Source organism: Mesocricetus auratus, unplaced genomic scaffold (genome assembly GCF_017639785.1).
Source record: "Mesocricetus auratus isolate SY011 unplaced genomic scaffold, BCM_Maur_2.0 Super-Scaffold_100020, whole genome shotgun sequence".
Lineage (NCBI taxonomy): Eukaryota > Metazoa > Chordata > Mammalia > Rodentia > Cricetidae > Mesocricetus > Mesocricetus auratus.
The window spans coordinates 18343939-18369251 of NW_024429201.1; the positions used below are offsets into that span (position 1 = coordinate 18343939).

Here is a 25313-nt window from a genome sequence, read left to right on the forward strand (position 1 = left end):
CAGCAGGCTGTGCGCGTCCAGTGGACGGAAGTAGCTGTTGGGAGGTTTCCGACGCTTTAAATTCCTGCGGTGTGGCGGCCGCGGCTTTCGGCTGGAGTCCGGCTTCCCACTCGCATGGCTGTGGACGTGAAGTCTCGAGCGAAGCGCTATGAGAAACTGGACTTCCTCGGGGAGGGACAGGTGAGGCCCTGGGCTGCTGACTCGGGTCTGCGCGGCCGCTCTCGCGCAGGCACACCCCGGCCACCGCGGGCTCTTCCTCCCTCCCCGGGGGACGCTGGCCGAGCGGTGCTCCCCACGCCCTCCCCGGGGGACGCTGGCCGAGCGGTGCTCCCCACGCCCTCCCCGGGGGACGCTGGCCGAGCGGTGCTCCCCACGCCCTCCCCGGCCTCCCTTTCTCCCTTCCCGGGGACGCTGGCCGAGCGGTGCTCCCCACGCCCTCCCCGGCCTCCCTTTCTCCCTTCCCGGGGACGCTGGCCGAGCCGTGCTCCCCACGCCCTCCCCGGGGGACGCTGGCCGAGCGGTGCTCCCCACGCCCTCCTTGGCCTCCCCCCCCCGGGGGGGGACGCTGGCCCGACCCGCGAACCCGCTGCAAGATTTCCCAGCCATCACGTCAAGGCCTCTCACGGATTTGTTACTGTTTTCCTTTCTAGTTCGCTACGGTCTACAAGGCCAGAGATAAGAACACCAACCAAATTGTCGCCATTAAGAAAGTGAGTTATCTCTTTACGTTGTTTTTTTTTTTTTCTTCTTCTCCCCAGTCTTCGTGTCTCGCTTGACACGTAGCCCCATGCAGGCACCGAGCCCGCAATTTCGGACTCAGGCGACCTAGAACTTGCTGCTGGCCTCTCCCGCCTCTGCCTCGTTGGGTTCGCTGGCGCGTGCCACCACGCCAAGCAAACTCTTACTGAAAATACTTGGGCGTTGCCAGTTGATTGGTGGGGGGGTCTTTGAGACGGTCTTGCTCCAGCTCGAGGACATCCCCCTGCCTCTGCCTCCCGAGTGCTGGGATTGCACTCGCTTGGCTTCGTTTTAATTTGCATGGTCACACTCTGATGGTGGGAGTTACACGATTTCTAGAGACGGTAGTATTTATTAATGTCTTGTGTTTCAAGATGGAACTCGAGCTGAAGCATTGTTCAAACAATGTAAACCAGAACTTTTTTGCTCCATAGAATTGGTTGTTGGACAAGGAGGCAAGTACTACCGTTTCCTCCGTTCTCTTGGATGCCACGCTCTTCCCAGGCCACAGGTTGTTACTTACACCTCTGTTGTGTGTACAGAAAGGTTTTCATTGGTGTTAACGTGGATGTAGGGCACTTTCTGAAGTGCCTGAAGTGTTTAAACTGACAGTCATTGACAGCACTTCTGACATAGCTTCCTGTGTGCCAGACACTTTGACTTATTTTTTTAAACCCATTTAACCTTACAAACAGCCTGTAGAATGGGTAAAGGTTTCTTTGTTTCACGCTTGAGGTTCCGAGGCAAGTTAGATGGCTTCAAGATCACACAGCTAGTAATTGCTGCGGCTGGGATTAGAGCGCAGCTGTTGGCTTTTTCACGCTGCTGAAATCTGTAGCCATCTTAGGGTGACTCTGTTTTTCCTCGCATAACTCAGGGCCTGTTGTGTCATCGACCTCCATATCCCTGTGCGGCTTTAAGTCTGTTTCCTCCTTTGTAAACTCACTGCTCCCAGCTTCCAGCCTCCCAGGTACGCGTGTTCACCCATTTAGTGCTTGGCTCAATGTCTTCCTTTCAGGCATTTCTGCTGCTATTGTCTTTGCTTTAAGAAATTATTTTTGTATAAATAAATAATTCCGTGTGTGTGTGTGTGTGTGTATGCGTGTGTATGCATGCGCGTGCGTATGTGTAACTCAAGGGACAACTGTGGAGCTGGTTCTCTTTGCACCTGGTAGGTTCCAGGGATTGAATTTTGGTTGGGCGAAAAGTGCCTTCACCCAGTGAGTCATCCTGCTGACTCCTGTGCTTTTTTTTTTGTTTGTTTTTGTTTGTTTGTTTTTTTGTTTTTTACTTCTCATAGTCTTGTTTTCCAGATTGTGATCTAAACTCTTAATTCTCTTAGCTGGGTTTGGTAGTTTATGCTTGTGATCCCAGCTATTTCAGAGGTTTAGGCGAGAGAACCTCCCCCAACAGGTGGAGACAGGCAAATCCCCAAGGCTAGCTCCATGAAGCCTACCCTGTTTGGTGAATTTCAACAAGAGACATTGTCTAAAAAGACCCAGCTGGACAGTGTGAGGAAGGACATTTGAGCTGTCCTCTGGTCTGCATGCACTCACATATGCATACACACACACACACACACATAAAATTCAGTACCCTGGGCTATGGAGTGACTTTCAAGGCCAGCATAGGCAGCTTAGTAAGACCTTGTTCCAAAATAAAAAGTAAGAAGAGGCCTGGACTCGGAGAGTATTTGCCTAGTTTATGTGAGGCCCACTGCTTCGAAAAACAAGCAACAGCAACAAAATCCCAAAAACCCTTGAATATCTCTTTTCTTGTGACAGGAACTTTGTAGCCTAGGTTGGCCCGGAATTATATAGCCCAGACTGACCTCAAACTCAAGTCTTCCTGCTTCAGCCTCTGAAATGATAGAATTACAGGGATGAACCACTCCCCATCTCTCCATCTCAACTCTGCTGACGTCTTGGTCATTCTCAGTTCCACTTGTGGTCACTGTATCCCCGCCACACTAACCTTTGTATTTCTCCCAGCTTCATTGTATTTTCTCTCTAGAGCTTGGTGTGGTAGATTTTTCTTTTTAAGATTTATTCATGTATGTCCGCAGGCCAGAAGAGGGCACCAGATCTCATTACAGGTGGTTGTGAGCCACCATGTCATTTCTGGGAATTGAACTCAGGATCTCTGGAAGAGCAGCCAGTGCTCTTGACCTCTGAGCCCTCTCCAGCCTATGAAGTCTTATTATTTAGGCTTCTCCTTCACCAGAGTTGCCTTCTGTTAATTGCACCAAAACAGATGTTTACTTTCCTTCCCTGTTCTTCAAGATTCTTCATTCTCTATCTTTTCCATGTCATTATCATAATCTGTAATCCTTCCATCGGAGCTCATTGTCCATAAAAATCATTTACTTTATACCTGGACTGTGATGAGTACATTAATAGGCATTTGTTTATTATGTTTGTGGTGCTTTGCCTGCATGTTTGTACAACTGTGTATAGAGGCAGGAAGAGAGTCTTATCCCGTGACTGGGTTACAGATGGTTGTGAGCTGCCATGTGGGCACTGGGAATCAAACCCAGGTCCTCTGGAAGAGCAGTCAGTGCTCTTAACCACGGAGCCAAATCACCCGTCCTGACTTAGCTGGATACAGCGGAGTATGTTCTCAGGAGATAGGTAGGAGGATCATCTGAGTCTAAGAGTTCACTCCAGCCTTGGCAAACAGTGCACGCTGTATCGAAAACAAAGAAAACCTTAGTTGACTGGTAGTCTTTCCACATGGTTGACATACTGGGTTTTGTAATTGTATGTACAATCCGGTTTTCTTGTCTGCTTTTAACATTCATTAGGATTTAGAATCCAGCTTGTTTCTCCTTTTTAAAGGCTCTTACGACCTGACTTCGAAGTTATTTAGTAGAGAGTGACCTTAAACTCTGCCTCTATGTCCTGCCTCTAGGTATCCTATGTCATTATTTTACTTGAAATAATTCAATTTTGTGGTTTATAAGGTACTAAGAATAAGAAGCAAAGGCCTTTTACATGCTGCATCATCTCTTGTTTTGGTTTTTCGGTTTCTTTGATTTCTACTGATAGTTGTCTCCAGGACATTTGCAGTGGCTGGATTGTGGGTCTTCCTTCTCCCACCCTTGACATCATTTGTACTTTCTCCTGTGAACCTTTCTTTCCTAACACTCATAATTTCTACTCATGTTCATTTGCTAACATCTTTGATTTTACAAAGAAAAAAAGAACTGCTTTTGCATTTATTATGACTTGGACTTCTTAAAATTTGCTAATGTGACTTAGAAGTTAAGAGCACTGACTGTTGCACTGACTGTTGGTATAGAAGACCCAAGTTTGGTTCCCAGAGCTCATGTGATGACTAACAACTGTCTGTCACTCCAGTTCCAGGGGATCAACACTTTCTTCTGTCCTCCACAGGCACAAGGCATGCATGTGGTCCAGAGGCATATGTGCAGACAAAACACCCACACACATAAAATGCTTTTTTTAAAAAAGTTAAATGGAATTGCTACTTTTTTTCCATTTCTCAAGCTACTTAGGCAGTCTGCTGTGTTTGTGGCTTTTGGATTATTTTCTATGTGCCTTGCTGTATCAGTGTGTCTTATAGTTGTTTATGGTGCATGCAGATGATTTCAGGTCTGCCCGTGCACAGGCCAGAGCAGGATATCTGATGACTTCCTTCATTGTTCTTTTTGTTAATTGCCTTTGAATTGTCTCTCAGTAAAACCAGATGCTTGCTATTTTAGTTTGGCTAGCAAGGCTGGCTGGCTCACCAGCAAACTCTCTGAATCTTTTTGTCCCGGTCAGTCTCAGGCGCACATAGCCAAGGCTGGTCTTTTACATGGATGCTGTGGCTCTGAATTCACATCCTCATACTTGCAGAGCCAGTGTTACCCACTGAACCATTTCCCCAGGACTCCTTTCCCCCTTAAAATTTTATTTATGTGTCTGCTTGAGTGTATATACAGATTGAACCCATAGCTTTGAGCAGTCTAGGCAAGAACTTTGTAATTGAGCCACATTCCTAGCCTATATTTATTGATTTTTAAAAAAAAATTTGCCGGGCGTTGGTGGCGCACACCTTTAATCGCGGCACTCGGGAGGCAGAGGCAGGCGGATCTCTGAGTTAGAGGCCAGCCTGGTCTACAGAGTGAGTTCCAGGATGGCCTCCAAAACATTACAGAGAAACCCTGTCTCGAAAAAAAAAAATTTAAGTATTTTGTGTATTTGTATCTCTGTGGTTGAGAGCACATGCTACCTAGAGGACAACTTGTATAAAGGGGAATGGAGTGATATCTTGGAGTTGTTTTAAAATTTTAGCTAACTTAAGCATAGCAAAATACTAATCACTTGAATTTTAGTGATAAAGGACTTCATGAGATTATTCTTGTTTGTTTTGAGATAGGACTTGTCTGTGTAGCCCTGGCTGTCTTGGAACTCCCTCTGCAGACCAGGATATCCTCGAACTCACATAGATTCACCTGCCTCCTAAGTGTTGGGATTAAAGGTGTGTGCTAACACCATCTGGTTTAAGATTACTCTATTTTTATTGTGTGTCTGTTTTTCCCATATAAATCTAAGTCAGTTTGTTAGTGCCCTAAGTGTCTTATATTTTGTGGTGTCATAGTGGCCTCCTTTAAAAAGAAGGTTGTCTTTGCAGTATACATAAGGAGCGTTTCCTTAAGGAAGAGTAGTAATCTTTTCTCAGTGATTGACAGCCCTTGTATAAAGTAGTAAGGAGCAGAGTGCTCTTTGACCTGGCCATGCTTTTTATAAGACTAAACTTTCAGTGTGCTATGCTTAGGGTGGACTATCCTTACATCCATCACATTTTGTAAGTTAGATTTGTGAAAAATGTAGGGCTATTGGACATATTACCAACTACATATGCTGTTTTCTGTTTATGATACTTTTTTCTCCCAATTATACTAAATTGAAGTAATTTGGGGGAAATAAATTGCCATACCCTCAGTTATCTAGTCCGTATGTAGCTTGAAAAGATGAAAGGAGATCTGGGTATGGTAATTAACACATCTCCTGTTTTATATGAAATAATCCTAGTATTTTCAGAGGTTAAGGTGAGGAACGTTAGGTCCAACCTGGACTACAGACAGCAAGACCCTTTCTCAAAAACAAAGCAAAACAAAAACTTAAACTAAAAAAAAATGGGGGTGGTGGTTCATGGTGCAAGCTTTTAATCCCAGCACTTGAGAGGTAGAGGCAAGTAGATCAATGTAAATTTGAAGCCAGCCATCTTCAGAACAAGGTCCAGGATAGCCAGGGCTACACAGAGAAACCCTGTCTTTAAAAAAGAAGGCTGGAGTGTAAAGGAGACACTTATTTGTGTGTTTACATGCATCATAGCATGCCCTAAAGGCCAGAGAACAACTTGGGAGTTCTTCCCTTCCACATTGTGGGTAGAGGACTAACCTCAGACTGGAGAGTTATCAGATGAGCCTTGTTGAGTTCAGTTGTTTACATGTGTAGTTCAGAAACTTGAAGTAGATGCTTGATTCATTTTGGTTCTGCTGTGCTGCTCAAACTCTGCCCCCGAGCCTTTGGATTTCCAGTTCTCGTGATCTACATATTGCTATGTAATTTTACAGCGGCTTAATTTTTTTTTAAAGGCGGAGTCTAGAACTCGGGTGTAAACCTGGGTAACCTCAAACTCAAGAGGTCTGCTGCTTTGTTTCATGAGTGGTGGGATTAAAGGAATGTGCTACCAGTCCCATTTGAGGAAGAATCTTGCTGCATAACCCAGGCTTGGGGCTGGAGAGATGGCTCAGAGGTTAAGAGCACTGACTGCTCTTCCAGGGGTCCTGAGTTCAATTCCCAGCAACCACATGGTGGCTCACAGCCATCTGTAATGAGATCTGGTGCCCTCTTGTGGCCTGCAGGCATACATGCAGGTAGAACACTGAGTATATAATAAATAACTTAAAAAAAAAAAAAAACCCAGGCTTGGCCTCCCAAGTATTGAGACTACAGGTGTGCACCACCATGTCAGCTCTGCTTGCAGCTAAGGTTTTTTGCACATAGATTATATGTTAATGCATTGCAGTTTTTGTCCGTTTGGTTTTTAAAATGTTTGTAATTGTGTATGAGTGCTTTACTTCCATGTACGTTTCACAGTTCAAGGATGCAGTCCAGCATGGCAGGGGAGGTCAGGTAGCAGAACTCTAAGACAGCAGGTGGCTTTGCACCCACAGTCAGGGTGCACAGAGGGGAAGGGTTGGTGTTCCTCCCTTCTCCTCCATTTTATTCAGTCTTGCACCCCAACTTACTGGATGGTGATGCCTGAGTTTATGTGGGTCCTTTACCTCAGTTACGCCCAATATAGAAGCTGCTCTGCCCACACTCAGCAATTCTATATCCTCTCAGGTTGGTCTGTATGCCTGGTTCTGTCCAAGGTCAGAGGTGAGCGTTAGATCTCACTGGAACTGGCAGTTGTGAGCTGCTGTGTGGGTGTTGGGAATTGAACCTAGATCCTTTGGAAGCAGTCAGTGTTCTCAACCCCTGGACCATCTCCATCCCCCACACTTTTTTTAAAAGACTTATTTGTTTGTTGTTATGCATGAGGTCAGCCTCCAGGTATGCCCGCACTCCAAAAGAGGGCGCCAGACCTCATTATAGGTCATTGTGAGCAACCTTATGGCTGCTGGGAATTAAACTCAGGACCTCTGAAGAGCAACCAGTGCTCTTAAGCACTGAACCGTCTTTCGAGCCCTCCCTCCACACATTATTAATGTATGTGTTTTGGTCTCCCCCTCTTTTCTCTCCCAGATCAAACTTGGACACAGGTCAGAAGCTAAAGATGGTAAGTATTAAATATAATTTGATAAAACAGGAGATGTGTTTATTCTGATCTGAGGAAAATGCCAATGAGAGCTAATAATAATTCTATATATTATCACAGTGTCTCTAGAACAGTGGTTATCAACCTGTGGGTCTCAACCCCTTTGAAGATCAAACCTCTTCACAGGTGTTGCATATCAGATATCCTGCATATCAGATATTTACATTACAAATCATAGCCGTAGGAAAATTACAGTTATGAAGTATCAACGAAAATAATTTTATTGTTGGGGTCACCACTACATGAACATAGCATTAGGAAGTTGGAGAACCACTGGCCTAGAGACTAAAGAGAGCCCTGTTAGAACAGCATTTAAGCATTGTGAGGATTCAGATCCTGTAAATGGAGGGCAGTGAGTTTGTTGGGCCCTTGTCTGGATGTCCTTGGTACGTCATTACCTTTTGCATTTCTGGTTTTCTAATTGCTTTGAAAAATTCAAGGATACATCTTCACAGAACACAAAGTTCCTATAGAATGGACACATTGGGGAAAGATTTCTTATTCTCAAGCATCTTAAGAGTGTCAGTCCCTGTTTAGCCATCAAATAATAGTTATTATGACAAAGTCTTGGTTTTGATTTCTATCATTCATATTGGAAAAAGGTTCCTTAGTGCTAATTTGCTATTGGCATATATTCCTCTGATGTTTGTAGGACAGGAGAAAAGACCCTATTACCCTATTACCACGCCTGTTATGTATCTGTATGTTATTGTAACGATTTTCAGAGTGATATAATAGAGAAATAAGTACTTTCTTCACCATTTTTCAGACTATGTTAAGCTACTTTAAAACAATGTGAGAAAAAGAACTTTCTCATACAAATAGTAAAAATTATTCAGTTTTGTGAGTGAAATGTTTATTTACTGAAATGGTCTTTCCTAAAAAATACATTTGTAAAAGGTTTGATTATTGTTCATTTTTTGCATCTTTTCCCATAGGTATAAATAGAACAGCCTTAAGAGAGATAAAATTGTTACAGGAGCTAAGTCATCCCAACATAATTGGTGTGAGTATGATCTAAGCTGTTTGCTTTTGGGTTAAAAGTTGCAGCTTGCATTCAAGTACTTTTTGTCTCCATAAGTCTAGAATGTGGTTGTTTGAAGTTTTATAGGCTATCCAATTGGAAATGTTTATGGCAGATGCCATTCAGAAGATCCTCTTTTCTTACTTTGTTTCATTTGGCAGCCTTTTGTGTAGTATACCCTTGAACTCAGGGGCTCAGGTGATTCTTCTGTCTTGCCTCCCAAGTAATTAGTCTTGTGGGGTGTCCACCAGAGGAGACTGCTTGGGCATGGGTTAAGCCAATAGGAAGTCTTATTAATCAGCTGGCAATGAGTGTTTGGGAGCCCAGTGTAGCACCAAGCCTGTCAAGGTGAGAACATTTTCCCAGAACGATGAACTTTGATGGATGAGGTCTTTGTCTTCATTTTGGCAGGTGATGCTGTCTGTATGCTGAGTTTTATGACTGAATGGGACTCCCATTGTGGAGTCAGTTGTGCTAAGGTGTGGGACCCTGTTACAGTTGGTTACTATAATTACTGTGCTATAACTACATGTGTGTATCACTGGCGAGAGTTTAGCATTTGCTTAAAATTTTTTGTTTGTTTATTTGAGACAAGGTTTCTCTGTAGGCCTTCCTGTCCTGGAACTCACCCTGTAGCTTCAGACTCTGAGATCGCCTTTGCCTCCTGAGTGCTAGATTAAAGGCGTGTGCCATCATGCATGGCAAAAAAAAGAATGTTTTTCTTCTCTCTCTCTCTCTCTCTCTCTCTCTCTCTCTCTCTCTCTCTCTCTCTCTCTCTCTCTCTCTCTCTCTCTTTCTCTCTCTCTCTCTCTCTCTTTCTCTTTCTCTCTCTCTCTCTCTCTCTCTCTCTCTCTCTCTCTCTCTCTCTCTCTCTCTCCCCCCTTCTGAGGCAGGGTTTCTCTGTAGCTTTGGAGGCTGTCCTGGAATTCACTCTGTAACTCTCAAACTCATGGCGATCTGGCAGGCACACCTTTCCTACTTGGTGTTTATATGGTTTCTAAAAGCTGAACTCTGGTCCAGTCCCCCTACTTGTATAGCAGGGGCTTTAACTGCTGAACTATGTACCCAAATGCAGGAATTTTTTTTTCAACTACAAATCAAGGTGAAATTTTCTGTGTTTTTTTTTTTTTGTTTTGTTTTTTTGTTTTTTTTTTTGAGACAGGGTTCCTCTGTGTAACAGTCCTGACTGTCCTGGAACTCCCATTGTAAACCAGACTGATCTCAAATTCACTGAGATCTACCAGCCTCTGAGACCTTCCAAGTGCTGGGATTAAAGGCATGTGCCGCCATCACCAGGACTGTGAATTTTTTTTTTCTTTTTTGGTTTTACAAGACAGGGTTTCTCTGTATTGTTTTGGAAATTTTCATTATTTATTCAGATTGTCTGGTTTTAGGGAGAGGAGTTTTTAAGTTTTTATTGGGTTTGTTAAATAAGTTTTAATGTTTTTGTGCCTGAGAAAACTAACTCCTTTTGAAAAATGGGGCAATTGTTATATTTAATAAAGGACTTTCAGCTTTACCTGAAATTTCCAGCAGTTTAAAAATTTAAGCCAGGCCAGGTGGTAGTGGCACATGCCTTTAGTCTCAGGACTCAGGAGGCAGAGTCAGGTGGATCTCTTAGTTTGAGACCAACCTGGTCTACAAGAGCTAGTTCCAGGACAGCCTCTAAAGCCACAGAGAAACCCTGTCTTAAAAAAAACAAAAAAACAAAAAACAAAAAAAGCCAGGCCATGGTGGCGTATGCCTTTAATCCCAGCACTCGGGAGGCAGAGGCAGTTGGATATCTGTGAGTTCAAGGCCAGCCTGGTCTACAGAGAGAGTTCCAGGACAGCCTCCAAAACAATACAAAGAAACCCTGTCTTGAAAAAAAATCCAGGTAGTACACACATTTGTATTATAATTCCCTGAGAGGTAGAGTCAGGAGGATTGTGAGTTCAGGCCAGCCTGGACTACATAGCAGGTTCTAGGTCAGCCTGAGTTACATAGTGATACCTGGTCTAAGGTCCAGAGATTTGGGGGTGGGGGGATGTGTCTTTGTGGTAGAACACTTGCCTGGCATGTTCAAGGTCCAGAGTTTCCCAGTACTGTGGGAGGGTGGGGAAAGAAATAGTTTTTTTAAATTACTTCACCAACAGTAAATTCCAACATTGAGTAGAGAATGACAGTTTAACTGTTTTGCTTTGCTTTGCAGCTCCTAGATGCATTTGGACATAAATCTAACATTAGCCTTGTCTTTGATTTCATGGAAACTGACCTGGAGGTAAGATTAGGGTTCCTAGAAACTTTCCCCACTTAGTGAGAATGAGCATGTTTATTCTTCTTTAAGAGAATACCCACAAAGAATTTTTTACTTTTGCAGAAGTCAAAAAGATCTGTTTTTTTTTTTAACATTTAATTGTATTTCTGGTTATTAAGTACAGAGATTTAGATTTTTAAAAGTTTCATGCTTTTCATTAGTTGAATCTTGGAAAAAGTGACAATCCTTTTTCCAAGAATTTAAAAGAACTAGAATTCTCATACATTGCTGGTTTGAATGTGATAGTAATATATATTACAGTAACTTTGAAAAATAGGACAGTTTGTTATAAAATTAAAGGCACTTTTACTAGCAGATCAAAGGTAAAAGGGATTTTTAAAACACAGCATCAAATAGTAAAAGAAATTTCGCTAAGTATGCATACTGGTGGCAGTGCTATATCTTTTTATAGGTTCTAGCATCAGTACCACTAATTCACCAGTATTATATTATGTATAACAGCATCGGTAAAATTGCAGCCATTAGTAATAATGTGCTCTATCAACAGCTGTTTGCTATTTATCCAAGAGAAACATTTCAGCACAGAAATTACTTAGTGTATAAATTTCACTAAAATTGGAAACAGCTAAAATGTGCTTCATCTGATAGATATTTAAACAGGTTAGTTGCCCATCCAGGAAAATACTACCCAGAAATAAAAAGGAACCAATAAGTTTAACAATAAACTGACTGTGGCAGAGCTTATAGATAGATAATCTCATTGGGTTCAGTCCTTTAGTCATGGGCATACTTTCTCACTCTACTTTCCCAGGCAATTCCAAGCCTGATAGTCTAATTACACCTATAAGCAAATGGTTGGTTCCCTTTGATTCTACCACAATTACTTGGGTGTCTGTGGGGAGGGCTTTTTTTGTTTTGTTTTTGTATCATTGGCAGTTCTGGAACTTGCGCTGTAGACCAGGCTGGCTTCAAACTCAGAGAAAGGTCTGTCTTTGCCTCCTGAGTGCTGGGACTAAAGGTGTGCATCACCACCAATGATCATTATTTGGATTTTTGAATGGTGTTGGGTTTTAGGTCATAGATCATGTGTCTGTTCTTAAGCAGCCTCTCTTGGCCAAGATACTATAGTGTGGAGGTCTCAGGTAGAGGTTAGGTCAGTCTTATGTTGCCTGAGCTGGAATGAAGTGATTTTCCAAAGTAATACTGAATGCACTTGTCAGAAGGAGTAAACAAAACCGACAGACAGACATTCAGTACCCCCCCCTTTTTAATATTTGTTTATTTATGTGCATTGGTGTTTTGCCTGCATGTATATCTGTGTGAGGCTATCAGATTCCCTGGAACTGGAATTACAGACAGTTGTGAGCTGCTACATGGGTGCTGGGAATTTAACCCAGGTCTCCTGGAGAAGCAGTCAGTTCTCTTAACAGCTGTGCTGTCTTTCCAGCCTTGACATTTAATGCTTCTAAACCAGAGTTATAGGATATGCACACTATTGCTTTCTCCTGAAATCAGTGATGGTTTTTAACCACCTAATTTTGGAAATTCATGCAATACTTTCTCCCCCTGCCCCCCAGACAGGGTTTCTCTGTATTGTTTTGGAGCCTGTCCTGGAACTCACTCTGTAGATCGGGCTGGCCTCGGGAACTCCCAGAGATCCACCTGCCTCTGCCTCCCGAGTGCTGGGATTAAAGACATGCGCCACCAATACCTGGCCATGCAATACCTTCTAAAGGAAAGCTGGATAATCTCTCATAGAAATACTTGTGTAAAGATACATTCATTTTAAATCTGTATATTTTATTTGTTAGAGTTCATTTGGGATAATGAAACATACCTGTATGTTGACTGTCTACTTTATAGGTTATAATAAAGGATAGTAGTCTTGTGTTGACACCATCCCACATTAAAGCCTACATGTTGATGACTCTTCAGGGATTAGAATATTTACATCAGCATTGGATTCTACATAGGGTAAGTTTTAAATAACCATCCATGCATCCATGAGAGGTCTTGCTTTATTTTCCAGGATGGCCGGGGATTTGCCAGGTTCTTCTGCCTTTGACTCCTGATTGCTTGGATTGTAGGTGTGTTTCACCACACCTGACTTTTAATGTTGCTGCTTAAGTTTAAACTTTTTATCGTTAGTTGGGTTGGGTTTTTATTTTATGTATTTTAAATGCGTGGTGTATAACTGTAGGTGGGTATGTGCCATAGTATATATGTGGGCATCAGTTGACAGCTCTGAGCAGTTAGCTCTCTCCTGCCACTTTACTGCAAATGGCTCTTCCTGCTGAACCACCTTGCAACTCAGGTGGTAGTTTTTGTTTGAAGATAGGGTCTTCCCCTGTAGCCTGGTGTCTTAGAGTCTCTGTTGCTATGAAGTCACCATGACCACAGCAATTCTTTTTTTTTTTTTTGTGTGTGTGTGTGTGTGTGTGTTTTTCGAGACAGGGTTTCTCTGTATTGTTTTAGAGGCTGTCCTGGAACTCACTCTGGTCTCGAACTCACAGAGATCCGCCAGCCTCTGCCTCCCGAGTGCTGGGATTAAAGTACAGGCGCTTGCTACCAACGCCCTGCTAGCAATTCTTATAAGGAAAACATTTAATTGGGGTGGCTCACTTATAGTTTCAGAGGTTCAGTCCATTATCATCATGGCAGGGAGCATGCCAGCATGCAGGCAGACATGGTGTTGGCTACATCTTGATCAGAAGGCAACAGGAACTGTGCTATATGTTACATTAAGCAAAGCTTGAGCAAAAGAAACCTCAAAGCCCACTCCCACAGTGACACACTTCCCCCAGCAATGCCACACCTACCTCAACAAGTCACACCTCTTGGTAATGGCCCCTTTTGGGGGCCATTTTCTTTCAAACTACCACATTTAGGCTGCCTGTATATATATTATCCTTTGTCTTAAGTTTCTTAAAGTGCTGGGATTACCAGTATGTGCCAGTATGCCTAGTTTGTTTTCTTGTTTTTTTCCCCTTTAGCTTTTCAATACAGGGTCTGTGTAGCTCTAGCTGTCCTGGAACTCACTTTGTAGACCAGGTTCTGCTTCCTGAGTGCTGGGAATAAAAGCATGTGCCACACCTGGCTTTGTTTTCTGTTTTAAAGTTAAGCTAACTAGAGGCATAACTCAGTTGGTAAAGTGCTTGCTTAACATATATAAGCCCTGTGTTCCCACTCTCAACCCCATATTTGATACATAAACTGCATCCCAGCTCTCTGGGCATAGAGGTAGAAGCATCAGAGATTCAGACTTGTCCTTTTTGACTACATAGTGACCCAGCGGCAGCCTGGGATACATAGGACTGTCTCGAATGGATGGATTTAGGTAGGTAGGTAGGTAGGTAGGTAGGAGGGTGGATAAACCAGCTAAATGTATCATTATGTTTTCTTCTAATCCTGCATAATTTTGTCTGGGCTGCATAAGATTGTTTCAAATAAATAAATAAATAGGCTAGCTAAATGTGTCATTATGTTGTTTTCCTCTAATCCTACTTGATTTTGTTTGTTTTGATAACCGATACAGGATCTGAAACCAAACAACTTGTTGTTAGATGAGAATGGAGTTCTGAAGCTGGCAGATTTTGGCCTGGCTAAATCATTTGGAAGTCCCAATAGGGCTTACACGCATCAAGTTGTGACCAGGTGAGAACACTGTAAGAAACTGATCATTCATGTGTTAGGCTTTCATCACAAGTGGATTGAGTCACTGTTAGTATTGTCTCAAATACAGCCCTTTATATTGCCTACTTTGCCACAGTAAAAAATGCACAACTCTTTCAGACAGAATCTAATGAACTCAGTCCTCAGGCATTTTTTTTTGTTTTTGGAGACAGGGTTTCTCTGTGGCATTGGAGGCTGTCCTGGAACTCGCTCTGTAGACCAGGCTGGCCTCGAACTCACAGAGATCCGCCTGCCTCTGTCTCCCGAGTGCTGGGTTAAAGGTGCGCCACCAACACCCGGCTCCCTCAGACATATTTTTGCTGAGCTAGTGATTAACTGAGCTACATCTTGAATCTTCCAGTAAATTTTTAACTCAAAAAATTATAAATGTGGCATGGTTTAGAGCTCCCTTAATCCTAGCACTTGGGATGCAGAGGCAGGAGGATTTCTTGAGTTTGAGGGCAGCCTGGTCTAGAGAGTGAGTTCTAGGACAGCCAGGGCTACACAGAGAAACCCTGTCTTGAAAAACAAAATGTGTGTGTGTGTGTGTGTGTGTGTGTGTGTGTGTGTGTGTGTGTGTGTGTGTGTGTGTGTATCTGTATGAGTGAGGGCATGCTTATGTCATGGTCTTGGGTTGCTTTTAGAAGTCATTTATCATCCATCAAATTCAAGTTGACAGGCTTGCATCGTAAGCCCTTTTACCCGATGTGCCGTTTCACTGGCCCACTTTTCATTTGTTTTTTATGTGACTGGATATCTAACGCTGGATATAACACAAGAGTTTTGGGCTTAATAGGTAAATGTGTAACATCTTTTGCATATGTAGGAGATGGGGCACTTGTGTGTTTGGAGGCCAAAGAGAACTTCAAGTGTGGTTCCTTGGCAGTTGTCTACCTTTTGATTTTTATGTGTGTGTGCATCCATGTCCATCTGTGTGTTTGTATGTTCATATATGTGGGTGTACGTGTTTGCAGGCCAAAGCTTGCCATCAGAGTGTCTTCAGTCTCTCCACCTTACATATTGAGGCAGAGTCTCTGTCTTAGACCCAGAACTTGCTGATTCTGTCAGTTTAACTACCTAGGTTGCTCTGGGGATTATTTCCCTTTCTCCATTTCCCTTTGCACAGGTGAACCACCAAGATTGCCTAGCATTTTATGGATCCTGGGGATCCAAATTTTGTTCTAATGCTTGTGTAGCAAGCACATTACCCACTGAGCCATCTCTTCAGCCTTCCACTTTAATTTTTGAGATGGGGTCGCTGATTAGCTGATGCTTGCTGACCAGTGAACCCCAGAGATCTTGTGTCTACCTCCCAGCCTTGGAATTAAGTGCATGTAGTGCAAGACTATCCTTTTCACATGTGTGCTGGGATCAACTTCAGGCCTTAATGCTTGTGTGGGATGTGCTGAAGCAAACTGAGCCATCTTCTCTGTTCCCTCGAGTGCTCTACATCTTAGCTGCACACAGTTAGAGTAATTTATTCTGCTTTTACATTTTACTTAGATAAGCACAACTGCATTGGCCTTCTATTTCAGTTTTATTGACCATGTGTTTATTATATTTATCAATACCAATCCTATCGTCTCTGTGAATGTAAATTCTCTATGCAAAGCATTAATAGTTGCATTTTATAGTATAAAAATTGTGGCTTTTGTTCATACTTCTGATGTGTCAACACAAAGAGTTACACTAAATAGGGACTACAGATTTTATAATTCTTGTCATGGAGGCTTTGTTTTTGTTTTCATTTGAAACAGTCTTATATAACCATAGACTGACCACAAACACTCTGTATACCTAAAGGATGACTTTGAACTCCCCATCAACTTGTACACCGCGTTGGAATGACAGATTGCTTGTTGTTTTTGTTTGATTAGTTGGTTGGTGTTTTTGAAACAGGGTTTCTCTGTGTAGCCCTAACTGTCCTGGAACTTCCTCTCTATAGATCTGGCTGGCCTCAAACTCGAGAGATCTACCTGCTTGTGCCTCCCAAGTGCTGGGACTAAAGTTAGAAACCATCAGGCCTGGCCTACATTTAATTCCTAAGATTTTTCAAGGATCTGAGATGAGAAAATTTCAGATTCTTCCATAAATTATTTTGTCACTTTCTTCCAAATAAAATTTGAATATCAGCTACCTGACCCCTCCCCCCAAGTAAGAAGTAGTGGCTATGAGTGCTAGGAAGATCTTAACCATTGGATTACCAGAGTGATGAATTGACAAAACAGTGGTAAGGCTAAAAACCCCAATTTTAAATGTTATGGGGCCCTTTTCATGCCATCTCCTAGGCTGTGTCAAGAGGAAGCTGACTGTTGTCAGAACCTCGTTGAAGTGGATAATGAATGAAAATATACTTTCTATGAGAAGTACATAGCCAGGGAAGTAGCTGTTGATGCTCTGGGTGAAGAGTGGAGGGTTATGTGGTCAATCGGTGGTGAGAACAACAGACAAGGTTCTTCCATGAAGCAAGGTATCACGATACACGGCAGAGTGCACCTGCTGTTGAGTAAGAGCATTTTTGTTATAGACCAAGGAGAACTGCAGAGAAGGGCAAGTCTGTTTGAGGTACATTGTGGGTGACAATCCGAGTGTTTTCCACTTGGTTCATTGTAAAAACTAGCGGAGGGTGGGTATTCCTAGACTTGAAGAATAGATACTACTCTGCTTCTGAGGTTAGAGCTCAAAAGAACTAGCAGATTCTAAAAACTTTTTAATCTTTCTAAAGATGATGTCTGCCAATATATTGTTTGAAAGCCCTTAAACAGTGAAGGTAAAAATCCCAGGACCAACTAAGGTACCCAAGATTCTGCATCTTGTTACTCCCCGTGTCCTAAATACCAACCCACTGCTCTGAACAAACAACACCCTAAGAAAGATAATGAGGGAGCTGCATAGTAAACTTGGTCAAGGGAATGAAGGAAGTCAAAGACTCCAGGAACAGATCGCCAAGAGACATGAGCTGTCCTCACTGAGAGTGTGCGCTTCTAAGTCTCAGTCCACTCAAATCTTTTTTTTTTCCCCTGAGACAGGGTTTCTCTGTGTAGTCCTGGCTGCCCTGGAACTTGCTCTGTAGATCAGGCTGGCCTTGAACTCAGAAATCTGCCTGTCTCTGCCTCCCGAGTGCTGGGATTAAAGCCACTGCCTGGCTTCAGTAATTAATTTTTAATCATAATGGATAAATGATCAGGCTTTAAAAAAATTAATATAGAGAGTTTAGGGGCCAGACACTGTCACACTTGAAATTCCAGCATTTCAAATGCAGAGATAGGAGGATCAAGAATTCAAAGTGTGGGCTAGAGAGATGGCTCAGTGGCCTTCCAGAGGACCGGGTTCAATTCACAGCAACCACATGGTGGCTCACAGCCATCTGTAGTGGGATCTGATACCTTCTTGCATAAAGATGACATGCAGATAGAATATTCATACTTAAATATGAGTATAACTTTAGTGATGTGGAGACTAGCCTGAACTGCTTAAGATCCTTATTCCAAAAAAAGAAAAGAAATTTAGGGAGAAGAGGAGTTGGATCAGGTGGATTTTAGAGAAGCGATATGCAATATGTAAGCATGTTAATGGGAAAAGTCTAGTAGAAAGCAAAGAATTTATTATGGAAAAGTAGAGAGTTTCAGAAATAGTATTCTTGAGAACTGGCAAGACAGGTTGCTTCAGGACTCACGGTGAGTGGTTGGTTCTAAAAACATGCAGAGATTGTTCATCTTTTAACAATCTAGCTGGGCATGGTAACACATCCTTTCAATCCTAGTACTTGAGGAGCAGAGACAGATGGATCTTTGTGATTCCAAGGCCCACCTGGTTTACATAGTTCCAGGACAGCCAAAGCTACTTAATGAGAAGAAAAAATTAGCCTTAAAAATGGGTTCTCATATGACATTATTTCATTCTTTTCCCCAGATGGTACCGGGCCCCTGAGTTATTGTTTGGAGCTAGGATGTATGGTGTAGGTGTGGACATGTGGGCTGTTGGCTGTATATTAGCAGAATTGCTTCTACGGGTAAGTCCTAAATTCATATATATCATTAAGTATGGTTGTTAAAAGTTCTCATAATTTTTAGGAATTATCTTTTTAATTATAATCCTACAGCAAGAAATTGATAAGCAAAGTCAGTTTGTTGAATAAAGTTTCAACAGGTATGATGGCACATATTATAATCCTAGCATGTGGGAGGCTGAGGCAGGAGGACCAAGGTGAGTCCAAGACTAGACTGGGTTACATAGTAAAATTCTGTCTCACAAAACAAAGCATGGTGAGAAGAAGCAGAAGAATTAAGTAAGTTTGCAGCCAATTGTTATTTTCACATTGCTGTGACAAAATACCTGACAAATCACATTAAGGTGGCTTTGTTTTGGCTGGCAGCCTGAGGGTATAGTCAGTTACAGTGGCAGGAGAAGCCATGACAGTGGAAGCTTGAGAGGCTCTTTGTCACATCCCATCTGTAGTCAGGAAGGGAGAGATGGATGCTAGTGCTCTGCTCCTTTTATTGTCCAGGATCAGTCCTTGTACCACCCACATTAGGGTGGGTCCTCCCTCTTTAGTTAACACAGTTTAGAAATGTAAGCCTTGCAGCTCAGATGGAAAGTTATCCTGGTAGTCAGGAGCCAACGAATACCACAGTCATCGTAAGCATAGCAGCCCACAGCCCTGATTCAGGGAAAGGTTTCCCAGGAAGTTGTTAGAGCAGCTCTGCACCACTATGCTCTAGAGAAGTGTTACAGCTCTGCTCAGCTCCCTTCCCAACTCTGCTGTGATGAAAGTTGTTATGGTTGGTCTCCTCTTGGTGTAAGTATCCCACCACACAACAATCCTCACTCAAGAGATTTATTGGGAAGGCAGAATCCAGAAGAGTGACTGCCTCCAGGGTAAGAAGTAGCAGCAAACTGAACAGGATACAGAGTTTATATGGGGTTTCTTTGGGGTGGGGAGTGGGGGGGCTTTCCATGGTGGCTTGGGATTGGTGAATTTTTGTGGCCTGATTCTGGGGCAAGCTCAGGAATTGGTAGGGTTTCAAGCCCTGGTCCTGGAGTCAAGTCAGGGTCAGGGTGTTCTTTTTTCCTTTTGGCCCTACAAAAAACTCCCTTACAGTTATACTCAGAGGCCTGTTTTCTTGTTGAGTCTCCATTCCACTAGGCAGACAAGATTGACCATTACAGAGGCTAGGAAAGTAACTCAGTTGACAAAATGTGTTCTGTACATGCATGAGACATTTCTGAATTCTTCCTACTAGAGCTTGTACTAAATCTGGGCCCAGTTAGAAAACAAAGTACACATTAGTTTGTTTCAGGAACAAGCTGTGGTGGCTTACACCTATAATCCCAGCACTCGAAGGCTGAGGCAGAGAATCACCTTGAGTTTGAAGTTACTCTGTGTTACAGAGTGACTTCCCAATCCCCCACCCTTTTTCCTCACTCACAGCTGTAGTGGGATGGGGCAAGGAAGGGTTGCCTAATAAGTGATCTAATCCTAAGATTATCAGATACAAGCAAAAATCACTATTCCCTACCACTGAGAACTTCCAGGGAAGAATTCCAGGGATGGCATCTAGACACTGTTCAAAGGCACAGCTGAGAGCTGGAAGGCAGCAAAGTTGCTTTGGGTGTCTTCTGGTAAATCCGCCTTTGGGGTGCTCAGCTGATGACTCGGCCCTTAAGAGGACATAGGACCCAGTACCTGGTACATGGTAGCTCACAATCACCTATATCTCTACTTCGAAGGAATTTGATGCCCTGTTCTAGCTTCCGAGGGTACCAGGCATGAACATGGTACATAGATATACATGCATGTATACCCTATACATAGGAAATAGTAAAATGAAGTTTTTAAAGTCTGCGGTTTGGAATATGTTGGAATTCTGCTGTGGGGTGCTGAGGAAAGCTCTTCAAAAAGTGTGTGTATAATGCATGGTATGAAATTCCCAAAGAATCAATAAAGCCTTAAAATGTCTCCTTTCAGGTTCCTTTTTTGCCTGGAGATTCAGACCTTGATCAACTAACAAGAATATTTGAAACATTGGGTACACCAACTGAAGAGCAGTGGCCTGTAAGCCTTTATGCATTCTGTTTGAAATGTAATTATGATCTGTAATGTTTGTTTGCTGTATCTGAGCACAGCTGTGTGGCTAGTGAAGGAAGAAATGGAGTAATTAATTAGTGCTAAAGGACCAAGGCCTTTCCCGTACTGGGTAAGTGCTCTGTCACTGAACTAATTTAAAAAAAGCATCCTCATAGGTGGGCACGGTGGCACTTGTTTATAATCAGGAGGCAGGAAGAGGTTTGGGAATTCAAGGCCATCCTGGTTAATGTAGTGAATTCCAGCCAGCCTGAGCTCTATACTGAGATCCTGTGTCAAAAAAGTAAATAAATAAAAATAAATTACCCTCATTATAAAACTACAGTTGGCTGGGTGTTGGTGGTGCACATGTTTAATCCCAGCACTCGGTAGGCAGAAGCAGGCAGAGATCTCTGAGTTCAAGGCCAGCCAGTCTACAGAGCAAGTTCCAAACTACAGAGAAACCCTGTTTCGAAAAACAAAAACAAAAACCAAACAAACTGCAGATGACAAAGAAAGGATAGGAAAACATTAAAATTGTAACCTATACCCACCATCTTACAGGTATATATATATAGTCTTTCCTAAACCCAATTGAGGTGGTTGGCACTCACCTTTAATTTCAGCACTGGAGGAGCAGGAGGTGGGGGCAGAGGCAGGCAGATTTCTGTGAGCCTGGTTTATAGAGTGAGCTCTAGGACAGGATCCAAACCTACACTGAGAGACCCTGTTCTGAAAAAGAAAAGAAGTTCAGCATCTGTATACAGTGTTTTTTTTTTTTTTGGCAGGGGTGGGGGGTGAGGGGGTTGACAGTCAGCAGGAAGCCATCAGACAATGGGACAAAGTCAGCAGGTAACTCAGTCAGTGTTGCACAAAAGAACACAGGATATCTCAAGTGCTTTCCGGACTGAGTGCTCAGTGGCCTTGGTACTGAAGACTCCTGCTTGTTTTGTTTTGTTTTGTTTTTTTCCAGACAGGATTTCTCTTTATAGCCCTCCCTGTCCTGGAATTAGCTCTGTAGACCAGGCTGGCCTGGAACTCCCAGAGATCCACCTGTTTTGCTTCCCATGTACTGGGACTAAGGGTATGTGCCACCACACCTGGCACATACCCTTAGTATTGTGTTTTCTGTTCTGGTATTCACATATTTGTTGATACTATGTAGAACTATGATTTTTAAATAAATATATGTTATATCTTACAGACTTTACAGATTACAAATTCTTTTGTTTTTCCTTTTAGTTTTCTTAGGATTTTCTACAGACTGACAAGTCACATTTTGTTTCTTCTGTCTCTCTGAATCCTTTACTTAAATTTGAATTGTAATTTTTCCCCAGGACATGTGTAGTCTTCCGGATTATGTGACGTTTAAGAGTTTCCCTGGGATCCCACTGCAACACATCTTCATTGCAGCAGGAGACGACTTGCTCGAACTCATCCAGGGCTTGTTCTTGTATAACCCGTGTACTAGAATTACAGCTTCACAGGTACTTATCTTAGGATTCCTAAGGATCATCTTCTTGGCAGCATTAATAAAACAAAAGTCAAATGTCTAAAATTTTCTATTATCCTTTAAGTACTAGGAAGATGTATATCTGAAGGATATATATTTGTGTCCTCTCCCCAAAGCTACAAACATTGTCTAGACTGGTATTAAATTTTATATGTAAGAAATTCGTACTTGCTTAGGGGTTGTGTGTGTGTGTGTGTGTGTGTGTGTGTGTGTGTGTGTGTGTGTGCTATATTTCAAAACAAGCTTTTTGTTTGTTTTTGTTTCTTTTGAGACAGGGTTCTCTGTTTATCCCTGGCTGTCCTAAAACTAGCTCTGTAGACAAGGCTGGCCTCTAACTCACAGAGACCTGCCTGCCTCTGCCTCTACTGGGATTAAAGGTGTGTGCCACCACTGCCCGCCTTGTTTTTGGGGTGGGGGAGGAAACATGAAGATGGGTGGGTGCAGAGGGAGGGGAAACGACTGTGGCTGTTGGGTGGCATTAGTATATTGTAAATAGGTATGTTGACAGACTTGTCATTTGAGAAGAAACCACTTTTGTAAATTTTGTATATTCTGGAATATTATACTCTAGTGGTTAATAGAAACCTTGAATAAACTCAAGGAAGCTTTCACCCATTTGCAGTGGATTATAGTATTTGCAATTCATTGGTTCCAGTACAGTCTATGCCACTGTAAAAAATTAGAAGGGAGTGAGCCCCCCTCCTCCAGTAACAGCATCAACCAATTGTAGGATGCTGGATATTTATTTGTAGTAATTCTTTTTTTTTGGTTTTACTAGACAGGGTTTCTCTGTATTGTTTTGGAGGCTGTCGGTCCAGCCTGGCCTCGAACTCACAGAGATCCACCTGCCTCTGCCTCCCGAGTGCTGGGATTAAAGGCGTGCGCCACCACTGCCCGGCTTATTTGTAGTAATTTTAACCATATACTTGATGTTGATTCTTTGTTTGGAGACATGGGGTATTTACATATATTTTCAGTGTTGTCAACAATTCGGGGTAGATTTTCTACATACAGTACAAACACTGAAGCATTGCTTTTGAGCTGGGCATGGTGTGGTGCATGACTGTCCTCCCAGCACTCAGAACAAGCAGGAGAGGAGGGCTGCGAGTGAGAGGCCAGCCTTGTCTACATGCCAGGTTACACACCAGCTAGGGCTACAGTTAGGCCTTGTCTAAAATAAAACCAAAAGAATAAGACCTCATTCTTGGTTTCTTTTCTTTGAAAAGGCATTGAAGACTAAGTACTTCAGTAATCGTCCAGGGCCAACACCTGGGTGCCAACTTCCAAGACCAAACTGTCCAGCAGAAGCCCTAAAAGAACAGTCAAATCCAGCCGTGGCAACAAAAAGAAAAAGAGCAGAAGCCTTAGAACAAGGTAAAGACCCCATTGGTAAAAAACGTGACACCAGAAAGCTCTAAATAGCTCATGTATAGCTAGTGACTGGAAGCCAGTTAAGAAAATGGAGCTATGGCATTGTTTAAGCTGTCTGCTATAGAGGACACTTCAGGCACTTTTGAGTTGATCTCAGAGTTCTTTCTTTACCTCACCCCCAGCTCATTTATTTTTCTGTGAATGTGTGCCGTGTGTGGAGGCCAGAAGAGGGCTGGAGTTAGACAGCTTTAAGCTGCTCTGTGGCTGTTGGCAATTGAGCCCAGTTCCTCTGGGAGAGCAGTGAGTGCTCTCCACAGTTGAGTCAGTTCTCCAGCTGTTCTAAGAGTACTGTGTTAATGTTTAACAAGTGCCTGTAAGTCAGTAATGGTGTTGAAATGCAGTGAGTGAACAATCTTTTTGTTTTGATTTCAGGAATATTGCCCAAGAAGCTAATTTTTTAGTTACAGCCAACAATGGACAGTGCTTCACGCTGAAAGAAATAATCCAAAAGGCAAATAATGGAAAAAAATAGGGAGCATTAAATGCTGGAGAAGAGAACTTGTAAATATTCAACACATGTAAAATATGTAAAAGTATGGGTTATTTTTATTAAATGTATTTTAAAATAAAATATTTGTGATTTATGACTAGAGTACAAAAATAGGTTCCGTTCTCTGAAGTGTAACTCACAGTACATGAGGAGAGCCTTAATATGTAATTGCTGGTTACTTTGCAGCTCTGGATGAGACATCACCTCAAGTTCATTAGGAATAGTACTTAAAACAGAAATACTGTTAGCATTTTTGCTAGTACTGAACACCACTTACTCAGATTAAGTAAATTTAAGAAGATAAAACTGACACCTCCCCTTAATACTCCCCCGCCTGGAGCTCACTGATCTTCTGCTTCAGCTCCTGAATTGCTTTGATTATTCTGGCGTGCACCACCATAACCAACCCCCTGAATACTTTTCATTCCATTCCTTTTTACCCACTCCAAAGGAAAGGGTTTTAGGAAAATTTGTGTTTTTCACTCCATGGTTTTGTACTGTTACCTTCAGAGGACTTTAAACTCACCTTATTGTAGCACATAACTTTGATCTTAGCACGAAGTAAAGGCAAGTGGATATCTAACGCTAGCGTTAAAAGCTAGCCTGGTGTGCATACTAAGTTCCAGGCCAGCAATGGGTATATAGTGAGAACCTGTCTCAAAAAAAACCCAAAAAAACAAAAAACTACTATATCTCATGCTGTTGGTTTTTTTTGTTTTTTACTTAAAAACTTTCTTCCCATATTAATGAATATGAATCTAGTTGATTTAGTTACCATATAATAGTATATTGTAAATAATGCTATTTACTGGTACTTTATTTATGGATTATTTTCTATTGTATAAAATTTATCATAAAAATACCATGAATTGTGAGGCATTGTAGCTTATCCCTTTAGTCTCAAGACTTGGGAGGCAAAGGCTGGTGGATCTCTATGAGTTTAAGGCCAGACTGGTCTACAAAATGAGTTCCAGAGCTACATAGTGAGAGCCTTTTTCAAGAACAAATACAAGTTTGTGTGTAACTTAGTGGTAGAGTTTTCCCAGCATATATGAGCCCCTGATTTCAGTTCTTGGCACTATAAAATAAATGGCACAAATCTATTGGGCATTAGTTCTTAGGAGAGGTCTTTTAAGTTATTATGTGCTTGGGTGTTTTGTCTACATATATGTCTCTGTAACATGTGCATTTCTGGTGCCCATGGAGGGCAGAAAATGGCATCAGACACCCTGGAACTGGAATTGTGTGTAGTTGTGAGCCACCGTTAGGATGCTGGAAATCAAACCTAGG

The 25313-nt window shown here is 42.4% G+C and overlaps 1 protein-coding gene across 2 annotated transcripts; it reads left to right on the top strand.

The window, feature by feature from the left end:
* On the top strand, positions 1-24104 carry Cdk7 (cyclin dependent kinase 7). Of its 2 annotated transcripts, none has more exons than XM_040728990.1 (12): positions 1-180; positions 651-710; positions 7500-7533; positions 8511-8578; positions 10788-10856; positions 12717-12827; positions 14389-14507; positions 18438-18537; positions 20494-20580; positions 21927-22076; positions 23329-23476; positions 23906-24104. In XM_040728990.1, the coding sequence occupies exons 1-12, from the start codon at positions 115-117 to the stop codon at positions 23932-23934; spliced, it is 1041 nt and encodes a 346-aa protein (XP_040584924.1). In that variant the 5' UTR covers positions 1-114; the 3' UTR covers positions 23935-24104. The 2 variants fall into 2 exon arrangements, with proteins under 2 accessions (XP_040584924.1, XP_040584925.1); XM_040728991.1 differs by lacking the exon at positions 1-180 and adding an exon at positions 1616-1708 and having other exon boundaries at positions 691-710.
* Positions 24105-25313: the final 1209 nt, after the last annotated feature.